General features: G+C 36.8%; 1 protein-coding gene across 3 annotated transcripts in view; it reads left to right on the top strand.

The window, feature by feature from the left end:
• Mef2a (myocyte enhancer factor 2A) overlaps nucleotides 1–24,376 on the top strand; it is a 127,665-nt gene that overhangs the window by 86,675 nt on the left and 16,614 nt on the right. The window contains exons 5-9 of one of the 3 annotated variants that reach the window (XM_055623100.1): nucleotides 9,300–9,431; nucleotides 9,496–9,633; nucleotides 11,599–11,818; nucleotides 12,780–12,839; nucleotides 20,761–20,948. In XM_055623100.1, the coding sequence (XP_055479075.1) occupies nucleotides 9,300–9,431; nucleotides 9,496–9,633; nucleotides 11,599–11,818; nucleotides 12,780–12,839; nucleotides 20,761–20,948 (738 nt within the window). The remainder of the gene's footprint in view (nucleotides 1–9,299; nucleotides 9,432–9,495; nucleotides 9,634–11,598; nucleotides 11,819–12,779; nucleotides 12,840–20,760; nucleotides 20,949–24,376) is intronic. The other 2 variants (XM_055623098.1, XM_055623099.1) reach the window with 2 other exon arrangements.

Here is a 24,376-nt window from a genome sequence, read left to right as displayed (position 1 = left end):
TGAGGTGTTGCTGTGTAGGGCCTCTCAAAGACAATTCTGATAGGCTCCTGTCTGTAGGCTTAGCCGAATATCATTTATAGTGACAGGGGTTGGTACTCTGCCATAGGGTGGGTCTTTGGTTGAGCCAGGCATTGGTTGGACATTCCCTCAATCTCTGCTCTATCTTTATCCCTGCACATCTTAGAGGCAGGATAAAATTTAGGTCAACGTTTTTGTGGGTGGGTTGGTGTTCCCCTCCCCCTACTAGGAGACTTGTGTAGTTAGAGGGTATTCTTTTCCATCTCTATAGCCTCTGCTACCAGGACTCTTTGTATCATATTTGTTGTTAAGATACTGGGAATATAGTGTTAATTGGCCACATTGCTATCTTTATCCTAACAAGATGTTCTTGGCCACTTGATTATCTCAAAACTGAATTATTTTTGTTGAGTAGTCGTCATTTAAGGTTTAAGGTGTCTAGACTGATGTTTTCCACCAAGTATTATTTATCAGGATATTCATATTGCACTGCTTATAGATTAGAAGATCATTTGTACCCGTTGGTAGGTGTGTCTAACCTTTTGATGTTGCAGAAATGACATCTATAAAATTTACTCTTGAGAACCATTTGGCATTAGACAACCCACCTCCTCCCAGACTGCAGGAAAAACAAAAACAAACAAACAAACAAACAAAAAGCACCTCACTTTTGTTAAAATAAGTTTAAGATTTTGTGTTGGGCTACATTTATGACTGTCCTTGACTTTATGCAGCTCATGGGCCAAAGGTTGGACATATATATCTGTGTGCTTTTAAATGAGAGACTTATGGCACAGTTCTGAAATGTTATTTGTTCCTAAACTACATAGGAAGACATCTTTTCTTATGTAGATTAGTTCTGTCTTTTTTATTTTATACACATAGTTCTATAGCCATAAAAATATCCTAAATGGTAGCATAAGGTTTGAATACATTGAAATATAATTGCATAACAATTTTTAGAGTGTTTGTTTGGCTAACTCAGTTATTAAGTACTTTAACACTTTGTCTCCTATGGGCATTCTGTGAAGAATCTTGCTCAGTGGTTAAGAGATTAAAGAGGAAGTTTATTCAGCCAAAAAGTGTTTCTTTTAGTTCTCATTTTAATTATTTTGTAATAAAACATCAGACACTACATCTGACAGAGGGCTAATATCCAGACTGTATAAAGAACTGAAGAAGTTAAACAACAACAAACCAAGTAATCCATTTAAAAAATGGGGTACAGAGCTAAACAGAATTCTCAACAGAGGAATATCGAAACACTTAAAGAAATGTTCAACATCCTTAGTCATTCAGAAAATGCAAATCAAAATGATCCTGTAATTCCATCTCACACTCATCAGAATGGCTAAGATCAAAAACTCAAGTGACAACACATGCTGGAGAGGATGTGGAGAAAGGGGAACCCTCCTCCATTGCTGGTGGAAATGTAAACTTGTACAACCACCTTGGAAATCAATCTGGCACTTTGTCAGATAATTAGGAATAGTGCTATCTCAAGATCCAGCTGTACCACTCCTAGGCATATACCCAAAAAGTGCCCCACCATTCAATAAGGACATTTGCTCAACCATGTTCATAGCAGCTTTATTCGTAATAGCCAGAATCTGGAAACAACCCAGATGTCCCTCAATGGAGGAATGGATGCAGAGAGTATGGTACATTTACACAGTGGAAAACTACTCAGCAATTAAAAACAAGGAAATCATGAAATTTGCAGGCAAATGGTGGGAACTAGACAGGATCATCCTAAGTGAGGTAACCAAGAAGCAGAAAGACACAAATGATATATACTCACTTGTTTATGGATACTAGCCATATAATATAGGATAAGCATACTAAAATCTGAGGCCCTAAAGAAGCAAAACAACAAGGAAGACCCTAGGGAAGATACTTAACCCTCATTCAGAAAGGCAAACAGGATAGACATTGAAAGTAGGAGAAGACAAGGAACAGGATAGGAGCCTTCCACAGAGGACCTCTGAAAGACTACCCACCAGGGTATCGAAGGAGATACTGAGACTCATAGCCAAATATTGGGCAGAATGCTGGAATCCTTATGGAAGAAGAGGGAGCTAGAAAGACATGGAGGGGACAGGAACTCCTCAAAGAGAACAACAGAGCCAAAATACCTATGCCTGGGGGCCCCTGAAGAGACCAATACTCCAACTAAGGACCATGCATGGAGAGGACCCCCTTGTTCATAGGAAGCCCATTGGCTGCTTGTTTGGGCATTTCATTTAAATGAGGTCATATAACATACCGTCTATTGTGACTTCTTTCATTTATATTGGTGTTTTCAAAGCTAAATTGTAGCATGTATCAAGACTTCCCTTATTGCTAAATAGTGCATTTGCTGCTTTGAAGTTTGTGCACACAGTTTTGTATGGGCATGTTTTTATTTCTCTTGATATCTAACTAGGAGGGAATTTTCTAGATTATATGGCAAGTTCTGCATTTAATTTTCAAAAGCTGTAAAATTCTGGTTTATAGATAACATAGTGAAACGTCAAATCTTCATTTTTTTATTTTAAAAAATCAGTATTTGCAGGAACAGGGTATCTGGACTAATTCTCCCACAAAATTAAAAAGAAATACCACCTGAGCTGTTAATAAAACTATCTTTATGGTGTCAAAAGAGGTCTCTATTTGTTTTCACTTTGATTTGTTAGGTAATACAGTCATTGAACAGTTTAAGGGATACAACATAGTGGAAAGTATACTGCACATCGGAAACAGATTCTAGCCCACCCAGTTCTGCTCTTCACTAGCTGTGTGGTGAGCTGCAGTGTGGCTGAGTACTTGCGTCCCTTCTCACTTTAGTAACCCTCCTCTATAAAGGCAGGAGATAAGCTGAATAACAATAAGGTGTTTGTAGCTTGTGTCCAACCAGTTTAACATGCATTTTGAACACATAAAACCTCAGGACCTTCCCTTTCATCAAAGTTTGGCTTGCCAGACAGATGCCCAGAAAATAGTTATAAAATATAGCCATTAAGAAATTTTTTAAAATCTTGATAGGCTTCATTATCAAATAACTCTAGATGATATCTTAAGTCCCCCAGATTTTTAGAGAGAAAATAATGCTAGTATTTTATAATTATAGGGAATAGCCAAAGGACCTCTCCTTTTCTCGTTACATGACACTAGCCTTAATCCTGATTATAACACCAACAAAGGAGATTCTGAAAGTCTGAGGTACTTTAGCCTCAAACAAATATAAAATCCTAGTAAAATGTTATTCTGTTTTTTATGTTCTTATACATTTATTGGAGACATTTTTATTTTTTTTAATGAGCCATTGTCTGTACTGCTTGGGTGTACATCTAGAATCTGTATAACTCTTCCTTGTGATTAGGGAATATAGCTATATCACTGAGTTCTAATTGAAAGAATGTGAAGGGAAATAAATGATACATGCTACTTCCAGACCTTGCTTGTGTTTCCTACATGGCTATCATTCTTTCTTCCCTGCTTGGTAACAGTTGTAAAAGAAAATCCAGATGGGATTTCTAAGATCCTGGATGAGGCTGGCAAGTGCAGCTCAGTAAAGATGCTTGGTATCTGTAAGGCTCAGGGTCCAAGTAAACTGAACCCTGTTTATGGTAGCCCAGAAAGCCTGTATATAGTCCCTGCAGCTCACAGGAAGCTTTGTGAGAGTTAGACCGTCCCCACTGCACTTGGAATGAATGAGAAATGAACAAAGTGTAAAGCCTCTGAAATTTATGGATTTGTTTAAGTCTGTAGAATTACTTATGCGATCTGATAAGAAGACTAATTTTAAAGCTATAATAAGTTACTGTGGCATTGATACAGGTACTAAATGCCAAGCATACCAGTGGAAATAGTAGCTCAGAAACAGAACCATGCATAGATCATAAATATGTTACAGAGGAAAGAGGAAAGAACAGTCTGTTTAAGCAGTGATAAAGGGACAGTTGAGTATATATATGAGGAACAGGAAGATGGCTCAGCTTGCTCACAGGCCAATGGCCCAAGTTCACCAGATCCCACAAGGTGGCAGACAGAACTGAATCCAAGGCTTGTGTGAACACACACACACACACACACACACACACACACACACCATGGCACAAGCACCTGCACTCCCACACACATACAAACACAACATTTTGAAAATATATGTGCATTTGTAATATGAGTAAATCTGTAATAAAATGGAGCCACTCCTGATGAGACCTGATAGACTAGGATCAGAAGGAAGGAGAGGAAGTCCTCTATCAGTGGACTGGGGGGAGGGGCATGGGTGGAGAAGAAGGATTGAGGGTAGGATTGGGAGGGGAGGAGGAAGGGAGCTACAGGGGGGAATACAAAGTGAATAAACTAATTATTAAAAATAAAAAATGTTAAAAAAGGAACAAATTATCAAAACTTCTGGGGGGGGGAAGAAAGTTCTTAGGAGGAAGGGTGGGAGTGGAAGGGGATGAGGGAGGGGGCTACAGCTGGGATACAAAATGAATAAATTGTAATTAATAAAAAATAAATTAATTTTAAAAATAAAAAAAGAACAGACTCCATATGTTACACAGAATCATCCCTAGCATGATTATAGACCGAAACAAAAGGTGAAACTTCAGAACCTTGTAGTGTAGTGAAGGACAGTGTCTTCCATGGTTTTGAGGTAAGGAAAGAAGTTACTCCTGGTTAGCAGGCTAATCCAAAGAGGCAGATGTATAAATTCAAGAAGACCAAAGGAATTTGCTTCCTAGGTTAAAAATCGCTCTTATAGGGAGTGGGAAGGAAGTCCACTGACCGTGCCTGTCTGTACAAACGCTACAGAATTACCAGTTTGTTACAGGTTAGCTTCTGTCTCTGTAGCATTGTGAAGTAGTGCAGGGCAGAGGCACAAACCCCAGAGAGTCAGATAATAGGGAGCAATGGGCCCCAGCAAGTTTCCATGGGACCTCATTGTTTTTGACCTGTGTTAAAAACTATGATTTATGCCTACACAGCCATAGTTGAAAGGTATATGTTAGCTAATGACATTTGTTTACTTAAGCCCTGTACCTAAATTTTGTACCTAAATGTTAAGTGAGCAAAAAGTACTGATCTGGCCCAAATCATCCCCCCCCAAAAGCCATAATTAATAATTAATTAATTAATTAATTGAAAAACAGATCAGCCTGTTCTATAAAGCGAGTACAGGACTACACACAGAAAACCATGTTTTGGAGGAAAAAAAGGCCATAAAAAATATAATTTAATTTAACTTTATTGCTGATAAATAGAAAAAATTATATTTTTAAAGTGCATCACTTATCCTTTAAAACTAAAATCTGCTTTCTGATAGACTGAATAAGTGTGTTTTAATATTTCATGCCAGTAATATCAACATGTTTAGAACACTGATAAAGTATACAAAATAGATAGCATGAAGTCTACAAATAATTGCCCATCAAATGGTTCCTTTAGTTGTTTGTAATCTAATTATTTCAGAAAAACAAAACAAAACTGGGGACACTCAAACAGTATGCACTAGTGAAATCTGAGGGGTTTTGGCACATGTGAGCCTTCTCTCTTTAGTTTTCTAGAACGATACTGATCAACTGTCTAGCACATTTGCTGGCCTCTTCGTGCCTTGCCTGGCCTTATTAATAGATTGCAGCATTCCACTTGTTAGTACCATAGACGGGAGAAACTTTTATCACTGTGCTTTTGGTTAGGATAAAGAGAGAAAAAGTCTTTTTATGGTAGTTGGGTCCTCAAAACCACTCTCTGTGTTTGGTGATAAGGAGCAGATTTGGCTGTCACACAGAGCTATATTAGCTTATTATCTACAAAGCTGATATTACCTCTTCAATTACCTCCTTGTGCCAGGAATCTGTCTCAAGTAAAGGTTTGCAGAGCTGGGGACACCACTGTACTTTGCTTCCTCATAAGTACCAGTAGGGTTAAACCTTCTTTCATAGAATTCAAAAGTGCATGTAATTTAAAAGCAAAGCTGTGGTGTTTTGCTCTGTATATTTAAAAATTCTCTAGAATACGTACCGCGTGTTGCTATGTATAGAAAACTCAGTGACAAACATTTCAGTCTACAAAGATGAGCTAAATTGTGTGTGCATGTGTGTGCATGTGCACGCATATGTGGGGGTGTGGAGGTGTAGGTGGAGCTGGAGGTGTGCTATGTGCACACCTGTGAAAACCAGGGGTTAACATTTCTATCTTCCTTGGTTACTTCTCTGGCTGATTTTTAAAGACAGTTTTACTGGAGTCTATAAGCCCTAGGCATCCTCCTGTCTCTGCTACGCGGGTGCTAACATTTGAGGTATGGACCATCATTACACGGAGCAATGGGGATTTAGTAAGTTTTCCCTTCCCCAGCCCTGAATTGCATACTCTTTAAGACACATGAAAACTTGGGGAAAGTACCCAAAGACTTAAAGTCACAATAAATCATCAGTTTTATTTTGCTGTTTATGTATAGATGCCTGTTACATTTGTTCTTTTGTTAGTGCTGTGTGGATTTTAAGTGTTCAGTGTGTTTTGGTCTTAGTGTTAATATTTCAGTACTGTCTGTCAGATAGAACTTACTACAATAGATGGTGAGGATAACTGAACAGCAGGACCTTTTTGGCTAAGTACACATAAATATACATGCAATATAGTTAGACTATGAGTCTGTAGAGCTTAAGGCCAGGGATGGGGGTGTAGTAGGTGTACTGTTTGCAACAGACTTAGGTTTAATGAGTTTCAAGAGTTGTGTGTACAATTCCTAACACAGTTTTCTTTCTTGTTTATCTTCTTTAGGTGTATAGATTTCTTTATGTTTATCATATCTTGAAGGCCTATATAAGTGGTGTGTACCATGTGTGTCTTTCTCCTTCTGGGATACCTCACTCAGAATATCTTTTCTAGATCCCACCATTTGCCTGCAAATTTCGTGATTTCCTTGTTTTTGATTGCTGAGTAGTATTCCATTGTGTAAAAATACCACAATTTCTGTATCCATTCCTCCGTTGATGGACATCTGGGTTGTTTCCAGGTTCTGGCTATTACAAATAAAGCTGCTACAAACATAGTTGAGCAAATGCCCTTGTTGTGTACTTGAGCAACTTTTGGATATATGCCTATATATATATACACACACACACACATATATATATGGTATAGCTGGGTCTGGAGGCAGCACTATTCTTGATTGTCTGAGAAAGCGCCAGATTGATTTCCGAAGTGGTTGTACCGGTTTACATTCCCACCAGCAGTGGAGGAGGTTCTCCTTTCTCCACAACCTCTCCAGCATGTGTTGTCATTTGAGTTTTTTATTTTAGCAGATAAACAAGAAAGAAGACCCAGGGTAAGATGATCAATCCTCATTTAGAAAAACAAATGGGATGGGCATTGGACGTAGGAGAAGACAAGTAACAGGACAGGAGCCTACCACAGAGGGCCTCTGAAAGACTCTACCTAGCAGTGTATCAAAGCAGATACTAAGACTCAACCAAACCTTTGGCAGAGTGCAGGAATCATATGAAAGAAGGGAGACTTAATATAACCTGGAGAGGACAGGAGCTCCACAAGGATCAAATATATCTGGGCACAGGGGTCTTTTCTGAGACTGATACTCTAAACAAGGACCATGTATGGATATAACCTAGAACCTCTGCTCGGATGTAGCCCGTGGTAGTTCAGTAACCAAGTGGGTTACCCTAATAAGGGGAACAGGGACTATTTCTGACATGAACTCAATGGCAGGCTCTTTGACCTCCCCCCCCCCCCCCCACACACAAGGGAGGAGCAGCCCTGCTAGGCCAGAGAGGAGGACTTTGCAGCCAGTCCTGAAGATACCTGATAAAACAGGGTCAGATGGAAGGGGAGGAGGTCCTCCCCTATCAGTGGACTTGGAAAGGGGCAAGGAAGAGATAAGGGAGGATGGGATTGGGAGGGAATGAGGGAGTGGGATACAGAGTTAATAAAATATAACTAATAATAATCAAATAAATTAATTGATGAATTAAAAAATTCCTAACACAGGAGAAGCATTTGGAGAGGCTAAGCATGTCTGGCTTAGAACTTCTAGCACACTGAGTAAGATGCAATTTCAAAATCACTTGAAGAAACTTATAAAAAATTTCTCAAATTGTAATGTTCTGTGGATACATTACACTTGTAGGAAAAACAGGAACAAAACAAATATCCATAATCATTGCAAATCAAATTTCACAAGGTACTAAGATCATTGTATTAAATCTAAATTAACCACTAACTAGTAATGTGTGTGGGCTAGCTTTTGATCATCTTTGTTTCTGCTCCAGTAGTGGCAAGCATATTTGGGATATTTAACTTTAGTGCTGCTTTCAGTTGTGTTAGAAACTCTACGTAGTTCAGAACTGTTGAGTTGTCAGTAGCTACTTCAGGATTTTAAAAATGGAATTAAGCATTCTGGGGGTAAATTAATATTCTATAATCTTTAAGCCCTTAGAGGTTTTAGTCTTTTAAAAGTTAGTTGTAATTTCATGTTGACTTAAAAGAGAAACCAGAAAACTAACCATCTGCTGTATAATCAGTGTGGTCCAGGGAAATACTTCATAAACACTCAAGAAAGTTATCTGAGAAATCAATTCTGGATTAAAGCAAATTGAAGCAACAATAGAGAAGGCTAGCGATGGGAGAGGGGATGTATTCTGAGTAACTTTTCACTGCAGATTTTTAACGTCTGTAAAGTCACTAAGAATGTTGATATTCATTATACATAGGAAAGGGTCATTGTTGACAAATAAACATTGGTTTGAAACTTTTATATTTTAAGATTATATGCGAAAATAATAATATTTAAAAAGAGCAAATTAGCAGTAAATTGTTGAGATTCTGGGCAAATTCCTAATAAATAGGAGAAATCCTGATAGATAGATAGAAAATGATAGATAAAATGGTAGACATGATCCATGCATAAAGATGCTGTAATTTCTCAGCACATCATTTTAATAGATTCTTGTTACATTCTTATTGACTTCACTAACCAGATTCTGGGTGTGACTCAGACCATGAAGTGATTTTAGAATTCTCTAAGCACTTTGAAAGGGAAGAGTCCAAGTAAGCAAGTACTCTTTTTCATAATGTGCAGTGGGAGAGCTCAGTTTGTTCCTATCTTAGGCTTATGTTACTTGGAGAACTGTAGTGTATTTGTAGTCATTTAATAATCATTCAGTGGCTCTTAAATAATTCCGTTTATTCAATCTGTGCTCCCTTAACACATTTAAAAAAAAATACTCATGGAAAGTTAGTATTCTTTTTGTGTGAATTCTCCAATTGTATTTCAGACTTTAAGAAAGAAAGGCCTTAATGGTTGTGAGAGCCCTGATGCTGACGATTACTTTGAGCACAGTCCACTCTCGGAGGACAGATTCAGCAAACTAAATGAAGATAGTGATTTTATTTTCAAACGAGGCCCTGTAAGTACTTTCACTTTACCTTTGCTTTTTATTTGTTGATCCTTTTTGTTAACTTCATATTTAGGCTCTGAACAAGAAGGAACACAGAGGGTGCGACAGCCCAGACCCTGATACTTCATATGTGCTAACTCCACATACAGAAGAAAAATATAAAAAAATTAATGAGGAATTTGATAATATGATGCGGAATCATAAAATCGCAGTGAGTACTAAAGTATGGTTTGTGCTTTTATCATGTGCATGAAGAAATTGATCATACATCCTACCTCATTTTTACAGAAGATTGATGACGATAAGTATAAGAGAAAAGGCATTTATTAACTCTTTTTGGTTTTACAGAACTTTAAAACTTTAAATTGTCAAAATTTTGCACTAATAAATGTTGAACATCTTAAGTTTAGAAATGAAAATACAACCTTAATTCAGGTTCTGCCACTGAGGGCCCCTTATATTCTTACATAGGCTATCCAGACATCCTGATTGCAATTGTTTCATCTGGAAGTAAATGAGTTGGTGCATATGATTTTTAAGATTGTTTCTCGTTTTGAAAATCTTTGATTTTTAATATAAAGTATGTATAAGACAGTCCTATCTTGCCCCTAACTTAGTATATGTATGTATAAACACATAAAGTTGGCCTTAAGAATGTCAAATATAAATAAGTTGAGTTTGTTGTATGATTTCATGCCTCTAAATTATTTTTCCTTATTTATGTAATTATCTTTATTTTAGAAGAGCTGAACTGTTAAACTCTTTGTACAATGTTCCAAAGCACTGAATAGCAAGAACACTAAATATATAACTGCTCTTTTCTTAGACTCTCAGCACTAAGGAGGACTGGATTGCTTTAAGGAAACCATATTCTTAAACTAGTCACAAAGCACACGGCCACTGTAATATTTCTTGCACATATCTAACCCTGTGAAAAAGTCTGTTTTGAGCTACCTCAGCTCATGAGCGTGGCCTGAAAAATCTCGGGAAGTCTTCTCCTTGGACTCTCTAGAGAGAGCCACCTAAGACCATTACTGTAGCTCTGTTCTCCAACTCTGAGTGTAGGTCAGCTATCATGAAACCGGTTGGCACCAGTGTTGGCATTTTGTTTTGTTGTTTGTTTATGTTTCATTGTCAAGGTTAAATCTCTTGAACTATGCCATAATGAATGATACGCATCATATATCATTTCTTCAACATAGTTCTATAGAAAGAATCTCATGAAAATAGCCTTAAGCAAATTTGTAAAGCTAATACCATCATTTAAAAAAGACAATAGCAAATAAAATTTCTCTGACCTCACAGGGATATTGTTCCCACACTTAAAAATTAAGCTGCAAGAATATAATCAAATTGTTTTACTGTTTGTGTGTTTCTTGACACCACCATACATACGTAAATTATTAAGAAGCAAGCTGTTTACCATGGTCAACAAATATATTGAAATTGGTCTGTGGAGGAAATGCCTGAAGAAACTAGGAAATGCCCTTTCAGAGAAAGCCTGAAATATTTTGACAAGAAGATAGCTTTTATAGTGTTTATAGTTTAATTTTTATGCAATTTTAAATACTTTGTTCTAGCTTAGCAGTAGTTAATCTTATTGTGTAGGTGTTTTTTTTTTGTTTTATATATTTCATTACATAGAAATTACATTGTGTTCTGTGTATAATTCCTTGACTTTTCTACTTTTAAAAGTGTCAATCAGATCATACTGAACTTATTTATAATGTCCCAAAATTGATGTATTAAGTTAATAATGTATGTGTACATTCTCATTTGGTTGATTTGGATTCTTCCAATAAAAATGGAATGTTAAATTGGTTTGTACTGAAGTTCTAATTAATGTTTAATTGGCAACAGTGATACACTTTATGATGTCTAAAGTCAACAATATACTTTAATTCCAGGTTTCACTTTTAATTTCATCTCTGAATAATTGAAACATGCTGTATAGTTATATTAGTATATTTGTATCAGTACAAAATTGAAAATGAAAAAGTTCATGTCAGGTATATTTATGTTCAAATATAATTCTAGAGAAAATAGCTTAATGCTGCAAATGAAAATATTGTCCCTGTCCTCTGCTTTTAATGAGAATTACATAGTCAAATTAATGTTACTTAATGTTGATGAATATAAAGCCAATAGTTTTCTCTTCCTTGTTCTTTACTTACAGCCTGGTTTGCCACCTCAGAACTTCTCAATGTCCGTCACAGTCCCTGTGACCAGCCCTAATGCTTTGTCATACACTAACCCAGGGAGTTCACTTGTGTCACCGTCGTTAGCAGCCAGCTCAACATTAGCAGATTCAAGCATGCTGACTCCACCGCCAGCCACGTTACATAGAAATGTATCCCCTGGAGCTCCACAGAGACCACCAAGTACTGGCAGTGCAAGTATGTTTTCAAGTTTTTGTTTGTTCTTTTATGAAGAGAATGAGAACTGAATTGCTGACAGAGAAAGTTTATTCTTCTTAGTCTTAACTTTATTGTCAGGCCAAGCATAGTGGTACACACCTATAATCCATCACTTGGGAGGCAGAGGCAGCCAGAACTCTGTGAGTTTGAGGATAGCCCAGTCTATGTAGTGAGTTCCAGGACTGCAAGGGCTATGTAGAAAGACCTGTCTCAAAAGACAAAAGTAAACAAACAAACATCCACTTTATTGTCAGGATGAGCAAGAGTCACCGCCATATAATTAAGTTCATTTTAAGTTTTTTTTTTTTTTTTTTTTAACATTTGTAGGGAAAGCATTGTTGACCAAAGTAGGACAGTGTAGAGAATGTACCATTTTATATATATGTGTATATATATATATCATGAGAAAGCCATACTGTGACAAGCAGAGAATTTAACTTGATTGTTGTAAGTGAAAATTTAAAATAATTATGAACCACCATGAGTGCATCTCTTCTTGCTGAGTTAGTTCAGTAATTCAGCAGCCATTTGTAGTGCATTTGCCACCAGTCTGTAGTTTGTATTGCCTTCCTCTAAGTCTTAAGTGTAATAGTGCTCATATAAGCTGTCCTTATTCCCATCAGGATTCACTACTTGATATTGATGTCCAGGATGGCAGGTATATAGCAAGAGCTTAATATTTAAATTCATGTATTGTGTAAACTACATAAAACCCCCCACAGCACATGTATAGTTAAACATGTTATATCTACAGTTATACTATAGTATATATAGTATAAATTATATCAAATTGAACATTAGTGGCAACTTTGAGCTAGTTTTGTTTTGATTTGATTTTTAGGGATAGAGTGCGTTATAGTGAGATGACTTCACTTGGCTATTTGTGAAATAAAGAAAGGCAATTTTTATTCATTCTCTCTTTTTTCTATAATATTGTTAGGTGGGATGTTGAGCACTACCGACCTCACGGTGCCAAATGGAGCTGGAAATAGTCCAGTGGGTGAGTGATTTCCTATTGTTTAACTTTGTAGGTGTTTATTTAATCTGAGCTACTACTAAATATTGTCCTGAAATACTGGCCTTCTATCTTCTGAGGGATAGTTTAACTAAAACTTAACAGTTTTCTGCAGTAGCCCCACTTCATCCCATACACATCAACTGTAAATTCAGTTATCCATTCATTCTTTGTGTATTAAGTACGCCCTTCATAACACATGTTTTTTTGTTTTGTTTCTAAAGACTATGTTGCTCTAATGCAACATTTATATTAAGATTTTTTTTTTTAATAATTTTTTTTTTAAGTCGGGCACAGTGGCGCAGGCCTGTATTCCCAGCACTTGGGGAGACGGAGACAGGTGGATCTCCATCAGTTTGAGGCCAGCTTGGTCTACAAAGTCCAGGACAGCCAGCTCTGGCTACACTGGAAAACAGAACAAAACAAAACAAAAAGAGTATTTTAAAATTTATTCTTTGACAGTATCTGTATATATGTATCCATACACACATATATTTAATATCTCTCACACACATAGTGGATATTGAGCATATCCTTGCCCACTGTTTCCATTCTTACTCCCCCAACATTTCCTCCATGTCTACACAGCCTCCTCTTTTCTTTTTTAAATAATCCACTGAGTTGAGTCAGTGCTACCTGCTTGCCAGTGGTTGTGAGATACACCAGAACATAGGCACCATACTAGTAACTACAACCCCAAAGAAAAATGACCTTCCCTTTCTCAGTATCTGTACTGCCAGTAGCTTCTCAGTTAGAGGGCGAGTCCCTAATGAGCCCCTCCTTAATTCATGCTAGAATGTTGAAGACTTGATCTCGTGTAGATAGCCATAGCCTCTGTGAGTTGGTGAGTGTGATGGCCATGTCATGTCTGGAAGACAACAGACATCATTTCTGAGCATTCCTTCCCATTCTCTGGTTCTTACATTCTTTCGGGCCCTTCCTGCATGATATTCCCGGAGCCTTTGTGGGGACAAAGATGCCTCAGTTAGGGTTGAGTCTCAACAGTCACTTATTCTCATCACTTCCCTTAGTCTCTGCATTGACTGCTGCCCACTGCAGAAACAGTTTCTCTGTCTGAGATTGACAGCAGCACTAATTTGTGGGTGCAAACATATTTAGAAGGCGTTTGACAACTGTCTTCTAAGATCATTTCTTAGGGAGATGCCTTCTGTAACTTCTGTCATCATTAAAGTTAAACTATTGGCAAAGTACTTTATTTTAAAACAGCATTAAATGTTTTCAGAAATTAGAATATAAAGAAATGTGTGCATACTACTCAAGTTAGAGATCTGAATGATTTCTCTTGAGAATCTGCTTTGGTGGTCATATGTAGAACATTTGCGGTTTGTCATAGTTACAGCCAAATAGGCTCTTTCACTTTGGGGCCACTCCCAATATATGTGGTATGGTGATTAAATCCAGAGCCTCACACATGCTAAACAAATACTGTTAAATAGCTATATTCCCAATATACTATGCAATAGGTTTTAAACAATGTATTAGCACCATCTAAATTTAAAAAAGAAAACATGGTATGACACAAATAGTGTGACTACTAAGAGAGACTGTTTATTTCTGGTTCTCCTTACTTAGGCTCCAGCCTGCTGGAATCTCTGTATTTTAAAGATAGGTCGTAATGGGCCTGGAGAGATGGCTCGGCAGTTAAGAGCATTTGTTGCTCTCTTGGTTTGGATCTTAGCACCCTTGTGGAGGCTTGCAACTATTACTCTAGTTCCAGAAGATCCAGTGCCTTCTGTCCATGTTGGGTACCAGGCACACATACAGTATACAATAATAAATACATAAAATAAATTATTCCAAAATAAACTTTGAAATATGCCATAACTCATCTTTCCAGTCCTGACATGTGAAAAGATAATGACTTTGGTGTTATTTCTGTGTTGTATTACATGATATGGTAGTGGACTTAATTGGGTTAAAAAAAAAAAAAAAACACTTTAGGGCCTTAAGAGATCAAATGTAAGAAAGTATATGAGGGTCTTACTATCAGCTATACATTAGGACTGCTTTGCTTGTACAAGTGTATTTTCAATTATTTATGGTTTATTTAATTGCAACTCACTTTTATTGTCTGAGTCCAATGTACGCTTTTCATACAACTTATACTTCTCTTTGACACCAATAAGAACCCACCAAGATTTGAGAAGGCCTTGTATACTCGTATCACATTGGCCTGAGACTCCAGAAGGCTGGAGCCTGTGTAAAGTGAGCCAGAAATAAACAGTCTCTCTTAGTAAGCCACATTATTTGTATTGTTTTTTGTTTTTTGTTTTTTTTTTTTGTAATTCAGTGATGATGGTCTATTATTTGGAACCTGTTGTGTGTAGTGGATTGAGAATATAGCTATTCAGTATTGTTTGTTTAGCATGCGTAAAGCTTTGAATTTAATCCCCAACATCATACACACAAAGTGCATGCTCTGTATCATTTTACTTAGGGCCAGTGTCTTGGTGTGAATGTGGGGCATACCTGTACCTGCAGCACACCAGAGGCCATATGAGACAAAGGGAATCCTGGATTCTAGACCAGCCTCATCTGTACAGCAAGTTAGCGTAGCCTGAATTCCAAGTAAAGTGCCAAAAATACATAGGACTTCCATTTGCTAGATTCCATCTAGTACTTCCCTTTATTAAGACACCCAAAAGCTGTGATGAAGCTGATGGTCTTAACATACGCTTTTGACACCTTGTAAATTAGTCGTTATGAAAAAGTTTGAAAGATTTCAGTGTTAGAAAATGTCTATGCCTCTAACTGCATTTCTAATTGCATTTCTGAGATGTTGTATTAAAAAAAAAAAAAACAAAGTATAGGTGGAGGGGCGGTTTATCAGTTAAAAGCATTGATTGCTCTTGCATAGGACCTAGATTCAGTTCCTAATACCCATGTAAAGGCTCAGGCCCATCCATAGCTTCAATGCCAGAGGATCTGATGCTGTCTTCTAGCTTCTGAAGGTTGCCAGGCGTTCATATACAGATACACTCATACACTGGCACACACATACACATAAAGGCAAAATGCTCATTCATATAAAGATAAGTGAATCTTTAAAAAAGAAAGTAGAATAGAATCTGTAAAGATTCATTGTAACCTTGCTGTAATGAATAATGGGCTGGAATTAGCATAGTCAGAGATGTGAAGTCACTTGACAGCTAGCTTTCAAAAGTGGCTTCACAGTACAGCATTAACAAGCATAACCATCTACTGTCTAATGCTAGGTGAGTAGTTGTCCTAAGGCCATGGAATAAACTGACCATCCACATGAACGCATCGCTTCAAATGATGGGATTCACATTCTCAGATATGAGCTGAACTGATATAACGGGCCCGCATATTTTTCCGTCTCTAGGGCCATAATTGAGATGAGGCCTGCTAAAATTCTGAGGGCATAGGTAAATGTTTTACACAAAAGTGGTTTTGTTAGAGTAATAAATCACCATGCAAACTGCAAATCAGTTTTAACAATAATCATGCTAACTTAAATTTATTCAATTAGAAAAGACATTTTCATTCCTCAATTGTAACTTATGGCAAGAAGAGTTGTATAACTACTTTACAGATCATTCTGCAGTGTCTCCATCATGGAATCCAAACAGAAGCTAAGAAGCAGGTATGGATGCAGTCTAGGAAATAACAAGCTTGCACTTGAGATTAGCTTCAACTTGGCAAGTTGCCAGGCACTTACATCATTCTGTAATCACTATCTGCTTTGGTGCCCTGATGGAACACTGAGATACTGTCCTTTTAACTCTCCTTCCACTCTTGTAACTTGATTCTCATGGGTTACTATGGCCTCATATAAAATGCACCATGGATTTCACATGGGAAAGCAGCATTATGCTTCTTGATGTTGTATGCCTCTAAATTACGTATTTGCACCATCTGATAATATTGAAATATTTGATTTTTTTAAAAGATTTTAGTGGAAATCTATGAAATAGTCTAAGTATTGGAGACTCATAACGCTTTCTTGCCATTATAATATTAAGAGAAACTTCATTAACCTTATTGCTTTGTAGTATAAAATTCTGTTAAGTTCGTCTAATTTTGAGTGTGTTATTTGTAAAATATTTTCTATCCTCCAGATAACAAAATCTGGATTAGCTCATGAGAGAGTTCTGCTCCATAAAGGAATGACCTGGAGGAGAGGTGGTGGTTTTTTCTCCCAACCAATGCTCTCCAAAACATACGGGAATGCAGGAAATTGCTCTGCATAGTGTGGAGAGGAGATTGAGCCCAGACTGAAAAAAATACCCTTCAAGACAATGAAAGCAGGCAGGAAATATCCTCACAAAGTTATCTAAAATAACAGTCCTCACAAAAAAGTAAAGTCTCACACAAATAAAATTGGTGTGTCACATAGTAAAAATTTTTGAGGAAGCAAAAATTGGGTGAAATAAGGGGCAGGAAAAGGGCATAGTCCTCTTCCAAGAGCACCTTCCAAGCAGAAGTGGGCAGTTTCTCGATGCCACTCTTTGCCTTTCTTATTTTTGCCATTGGTATTCAGGTGCCAGGCTGATTTATTTTATAGTTAAGGTGTGAAGAGTTTTTGCCGATTTTCCTTTTAGAAGACCTGATTATGTATGAGAGTGGGCAATGAACTCTCTTGCTGCAGTGTATCAGGACCTATGTGTTCTTTGTGCACTTTAATATCTGTTTTATGAACAATCAATGAAAAACAACCAGAACGACTGCCAACAAAATCAATGCTATTTGCAGACCCTTCTCAATAATAACCTAATAACCTGATGAATGCAAATGACTAATTCACCATTTAAGAGTACAGACTACCCAACCAAGCTCATGTAACTAGAAAAGACCTAAAACCTTAGAGGTGTCAGGAATTGTTTCATAAAACATTTACAATAGTTCTGCCCTGTTGATTAATTGTTCCTTTTGTTAATATGTTGTGACTCTCTTATCTCCTAACTAGGTTTGGTTTCAAGTCTTTGTTTTCAGATGTGAGGACTGGTGGGTCAGCTTGTTGGTAGCTTTATGTTGCTCTCAGGTTTTGGGTCTATTCTAGTTACATGAGTTTCTTAGAGGCAATTGAATAGCTACACCTTATTTTTAAGCACAATCAGTTACCCTGTCTCTTTAAATGGTGAATTAGTAATTTGCGTTCAGGTTATTGAGAAAGGGTTGCTATTACCATTGACTTTTGTTGGCAATTATTCCGGTTTGTTTTCATTGTTCATCTATTTATTTATTTGTTTGTTTGTTTGTTTGTTTATTTATTTATTCATTCATTCATCTATCTATCTATCTATTTATTTATTTTGTTCTTACAGTAGTATTGGGTGTTTGCTGGTTTTGGACTTTATTAATTCTCATCTCTTTGCCTTTTTAAATTCTTGTTTGCTTTCATGAAATATACGGTTTTTTTTGTGTGTGTGTTGTGCCTAAACTGTCAAACTTGTTTGTATTTAGTATTCCTTAAGCATTTACTATATTGCTGGTTTAATTGTCACAGATTGCTTTAACTGGTGTTTGACTTGAAAGATTCTTAGTTCTCCATCAATTTTAGTAGATTATTTTGCTGGCTTTGACAGTAATGGTTTAATTATAGCTTTTACTTACAGGCCTTGAAATATACTATTCTTTGCTTTCCTGCTTTTAGGTTTGCTGACCTACTGTTACTCTCATATTTCTGCTGCTTTTGGATGGTGTTTTTCTCTCACAGCTTTTTGGGTTTTTTTGTTTGTTTTTAGTGTGTGTGTGTACATATACATGTTTACATATGTGTACAAGTATATGTGTATGCACACATGTACCATGGCACATGCTTTGGGGTCAGAAGACAACTTTTAGAAGCCAGGTTTGTTTTTGTTTTGTTTTTTTTTTCTTTTTCTTTTTCTTGGTACTTGATAGGATCCAGGGATTGGAGACAGGTTGTCCTGCTTGCACTCAGTTACATTTACCTATGGAGCCATCTCATTGACTTTGCCTTATGGCTGTTAATATTCTTTGCTTTGTATTTTATTACAGTTATTTATTTTATTGTGTATATGTGTGGGCATATGTGTATGTGCCTCTGTGATATGTGTGTAAGCTAAAGTACAATCTGCTGGTGTTAGTTTTCCTTTCACTGTGTGGATCCTAGGGATTGTACTCAGATGGTCAGGCTTGGTGACAAGTGCTTTTACCCTCCCTCCCCTCGCCTGCGTCTTGCTAACTCTTCCTTGTATTTTTGACATTGTGGCTCAGATGTGTCATGAAGGAATTTTCTGGTCATGTCTTTTGGATGTCTAAGCACTTTTTGTGTTGGTTTGGGAAGTTTTCAGATAGTTCAGTGAATAGCTGTTTGAGCCATTGACTTTATCTAAGCTCTTTTTCTTTATTTTGGTTTCTTGTAAGTTTATTTTGTTGCCCTGTATTCACCTGTATGTGTTACTGTGTTAACCTTGTCTATCATCTTGAAAATTATTTCCCTGCTTCATCCTGTCTATGGATGCTTCCTGCCTTCTATTTGATATGATTGATTGGTTCTTTAGTTTCCAGAATTTCTAGTTGATCCTTTATCAGCTTCTCAATTTTTTTTACATACTTTTTCTTTCACATTTTAAAGTTTTTCCTCCAAGTGCCTTAATTCTTTAGTCCACATTGGCAAACTTTTTTTTCTTTAATTAAATCCCTTATTGATTCTATGGTCATTGACAAATCTTGTAAATAGAACTCACGTTTTCTTAAATTTCAGCTGTCTCATGGTCTTCCTCCAGTATTGAGAAGCTGTTAGTTTGTGGGTACTGTAGTGTAATATTACTCCTTTTCTTAGGGTGGGGTTCGAGATAGGGTTTCTCTGTGTAGCCCTGGCTGTCCTGGACTTGCTTTGTGGGCTAGGCTGACCTCCAACTCATAAAGATCCACCTGCCTCTGCTGGGACTTAAAGGCGTGCCCAGCATTGCTGGATGTATTTACGCATCTGTTGGAATTTGTGCTGCTCTGCTTTGTGGTTATCGCCCCCTTTCCTGTTGCTTTTGTTTGTGAGTCCCCTTGTACTGTTGTCTTCACTTGGATACAGGCCAGGGGAAATGGCAGTAGCCGCGATGATGGTGTGACAGCACCAGCCAGTGTCAGTGCACTGCAGAAGTCAGTGTACTCTTCACTGTAAGGGGGGACAGGTGCTAAGGTGGGGAGCACGTAGTTTATTTGCTGAGATTTGTTTTGTTTTGTTTTGTTTTTAGAGCCGTAGTTATCAATATTAAGTAGTGAGGGAAAATGTGAAGTTCGCAGTATGAAAAGCAGTAGAGAAAATATTGTTTATAGGGTCAAAGAAAAGGATAGACTAAGAGCCTATCCCAAGGATAGACAAGTTGCAGCATATCAGTCAAGTACTTAAAGTACAAAAATATACACACAAAACAAAAACATGTTATAAGGTATTCTTTTTACTTTTACACTTGTTTATTAGTAAGGGCCATGCAGGTGATAAGTACACGTGTGGAAGTCAAAGGCCAACTTAGAGAAGTCGGTTCTTTCTACCGTGTGGGTCCTGCAGAGCACACTCAGGTCGTCATCCATGAGAACAAGTGCCTTTACCCACTAAGAGCCATCTTCCTGCCCACCGCCCTGTTTTAGGATTGTAAGATACAAAAACAAAAGTAGAAAAGATTAAAATATATGACTACAAATGAGTATTTGTCAAAATAATAGTACAATATTAATGGCATTGTGTTTCATTATAAATGGTTTACTTTATATGTCAAACTTCATATGTCATAAACATAAAATTCTTATTTTGTTTCTAAAATTAATCATTTTTACGTTTATAAAAGTAATCATTTTTTAAACTGGTATATATAGGCAGTTGGGATTGTTTTAGATTTATTAATTAAACTATTTTAATGGCTCTTTACATGTTAATAAGCATTTTTTCCCTTTTTCCCAGGGAATGGATTCATAAACTCAAGGGCCTCTCCAAATTTGATTGGAAATACTGGTGCAAATAGTTTAGGCAAAGTCATGCCTACAAAGTCTCCCCCTCCACCAGGTGGTGGCAATCTTGGAATGAACAGTCGGAAACCAGATCTACGAGTTGTCATTCCCCCTTCAAGCAAGGGCATGATGCCCCCACTTGTAAGTTGACCCACGCTTTAGCTTTCTTCTTTAAACACGCAGTTTATAATAGTGTGTCTCTTCCTTGGAGGTTTTCTAAGCCTCCATCATGTCCATTTGTTTTCTAAATGAAATTTCTATCAAAATTAGAATCTGAAGAGAGACATCTATTTAAAGTGTTTAAAAAACAAAATTATGGAAATAAGTAAAACTGCTTAATGGTTTTTAGACATAAAACCTGAATGTGGAGAGCTCATTGTGCTCAATTTTAATTTTACCAGGCTAAAAACTTTCTTTAGAGATCTGATTTCAGTTTATGAATTAAACATGCCATTTCTGTTCTGTACTTGGCATACTTTCAATAATATATTACATTCATTTCTGTGAGGAATGAGGATGTTATTTGTTAGAAAATTCTGTATACCAGAGAGAAAAGTTGTATAATACCTAGGGAAGAATGCTTGCAAACTGAAAAGAATTATTTGTTAAATAATTTTCTTTGCTTATTCCTTTCAAATACCCTCTCTTTAACTAGAGTATAACACTCCCTACATTACTGCTTTACAGTTCAGTGTCACTTGCGTTTGAGCTGTCTTTTCATGTGAAGAACAGAATGTATATCCTCCTTAGCGTCTTGTAGACAATTGTAGAATACATATGCAAGTTTTAAAGACATTTTATTAGTCACAGCAGTTTGACCATTAGCATACTAAATAATACACCAGGTGCTCATCCTATTGTGCTGTTTCTAAGTTTGCCTTTTGTGTTAGGGGAAAGTAATACCGTGAAGCTGAGGTAATGGTTCTGCATTTGTGTAATTTTTTATTTATTTCAAAACCTCAGTAATATGTTAGGGTTATTTTCTCATTTAATTCTCAATTAGGTTAGGATCATGGCTAGGCAGAGATGTGAAAATGGAACTAAAACTTACTACTTGTCCAAGATAGAGGTACACATACCCAGGATCTTTCACTTATAACTTGTTTAAATCTCAAACTCTGCGTTAGATAAGGGGGAGGGAGTTCATTTAGAAAAACAGAAAATTTAGAATGAGTTGCTTTTAACTTCATACTGGAGAAAGCTTCAGTATAAAGTAGGCTTCCCTTGAGCCCATTTTATTGCTGCTAATTCAGTGGTCAGATGGCCTGGAAGCTAGAGGAAGATGGTTAATGTGGAGAAAGATAATGGTGCTAGTGTGATTAGTGAATTGCTGGAGGTCAAGCATGCAGTGACATTCCTGAAGCCCCAGTGTAGGATAAATCTGTCTTCTCTATAGGCTGTCCACTATGAACTACACAGTGCACCATGTAAAACAAGAGATGAGCTGGAAGGACCTCCTGAAAACCTAGTGTCACTGCAATGGGGACAAGCTTTGTCTGATCTTTTTCTTTTCCATGGAATAATTACTGTGAGGAGGTGAACAGCAAATATTGTCACCATTAGTGCACTGATGAAATCTCACTATATCTGAAAATGGAGAAAGAACAGTATTTCTACCATGGTTGGGAAGCAAGAAGACATGGTGGGTACCATGAGAGTGACAAGGTGACATAAAAGGCACTCTGGCACATCACAGAAGGGATGATAAAATCGAGTAGTCACTCGGGGACACTGGCCTACCCATTTTTCACCTCTAGGGGATTTGAATTAAAGGGTTTTTTTGTTTGTTTGTTTTCTTTTGGTGGTGGTGTTTTTTTTTGTTTTTTGTTTTTTGTTTTTTTTTTTTATGTGGAGGGTATGAATATACTAAAGGTACCACAGCAACAATAACTTTCAAACCCAGTCTAGTTCCTAAGAAAAATAACTAAAATTTTGCATTAGCAGGGCCAACAAAGTAAAACAGTAGGAAATACTTAAACTAAAATATGAGAACCAAAATCAGTATCTGAGGGCTGCAAGACTTTATCATGCAGTATAACATGTCTAAAAGTGAAGTTACAAAAAAGAGAACAGGAATAATGGAATAATGTCTAAGGGAGATTAAACAAAAAACACTAAGTAGGACAAATACTTCAGTACAGGTGTGCACACATACACACATGCACATTCAAACTGCTAAACGCGAAGGACAAACATTCTTAAAGACAACCAGTGAATAGAAACACATGGCTTACAGACCAAAGTATGGAAATTACGACCATACTTCACTTCACGCTGGTAAACAATGAAGCAACAATAAACACAAAATAAACTCAGATCTCCATACCCAGCAAAAAATGTTTTTAAAATAAATGCAAAGCCTTTCCAAACAGCAAACAGAAATTTATTGCCAGCAGAACTACTCTACAAGAAGTGTTAAAAGTCTTTTTGAAGAATTAATAATAGTGTCAGCAAAGTCTTGACTGGATGTAGAGAAAGAACAGAGGAAATTAATGAATGAAATAAACAGTTAATAAACCTTTTACTTTAGAAGAGCTTTTCACTGGAAAGATTACTAAAATCTTACAGTTCCCTGGTAACTCATACACAATTTCCTTTAACAGTTTATACTACTATCATATAGTTATTAACATTAATGACTTAATATTATAAACTATTATTAAATAAAGTTCATATTCACATGCATTTCCTTAGTTTTAAACTTCATCGTTTTCTCTGTGCCAGGAATCAGACTAGGTTATATAGCATAATTCATGTATTAATTATGTCTTCTTCAACTCTTGTTGGCTGTGAGAGTCTCTAAGACTATAAATGACTGTTATAAAATGCTGTTTTTGAGGAACACTGCTTATATATTCTGTAGAATGTCCTTCAGTTAAGGTTTGCTTGATGCTTTTTCAAATTAGCTTGGAGTTTTTTGGTTTAGGAAGGTAGGCCATATAATAAGGGTATAAGAGACATTTATGGAACATTTCACCAAAATAGATCATTCTGATTCATAAAATAAAACTTAGCAAATTTGCAAGAATTGACTCTCTGTCCATAATCAGTAGAATTCAGTAGAAATCGGAAAAATATCAGGAGGAAAAAAAAAACATACTTTAGAAATTTAACTATAAATTTACTCTTTAAAATAATGTTTTTATTAATTATTTGAGAATTTCATACAGTGTATTTTAATCATCTTCACTCCCTCCCACAACTCCATCCAGATCCCCTCCTACCCACCCAAATTTATATCCTCTTTAAAAAAGAAAACCATATAGGGTCCCCTTGTGGTGTCAGTATGGGAACTGCCCTGGAGTATGGTTGGCCTACCATGAATGATGCTCCCTCTCTCAGCAGCTGTCAGTTGCCTAGCTTCTTAGCTAGGTCTGGGACTTTCTGTCCACTTCCCCCCAACTCCACGCTGGATGTTTGTCTAGCTTGAGCTTGCACAGGCCTTATACATGCCTTTGCAATCACTGGAAGTTGATAATGTACAGCTGCTTTGTTGTGTCCAGAAAACACTGTTTCCTTGTAGCTTGCCCACCACCTCCAGCCTTTATAATCTTTCTTCCCCCTCTCCT

The sequence above is a fragment of the Psammomys obesus genome, unplaced genomic scaffold (assembly GCF_907164565.1).
Source record: "Psammomys obesus unplaced genomic scaffold, mPsaObe1.curated_primary_1811, whole genome shotgun sequence".
Lineage (NCBI taxonomy): Eukaryota > Metazoa > Chordata > Mammalia > Rodentia > Muridae > Psammomys > Psammomys obesus.
This window is presented reverse-complemented; position numbering and strand designations above follow the sequence as displayed.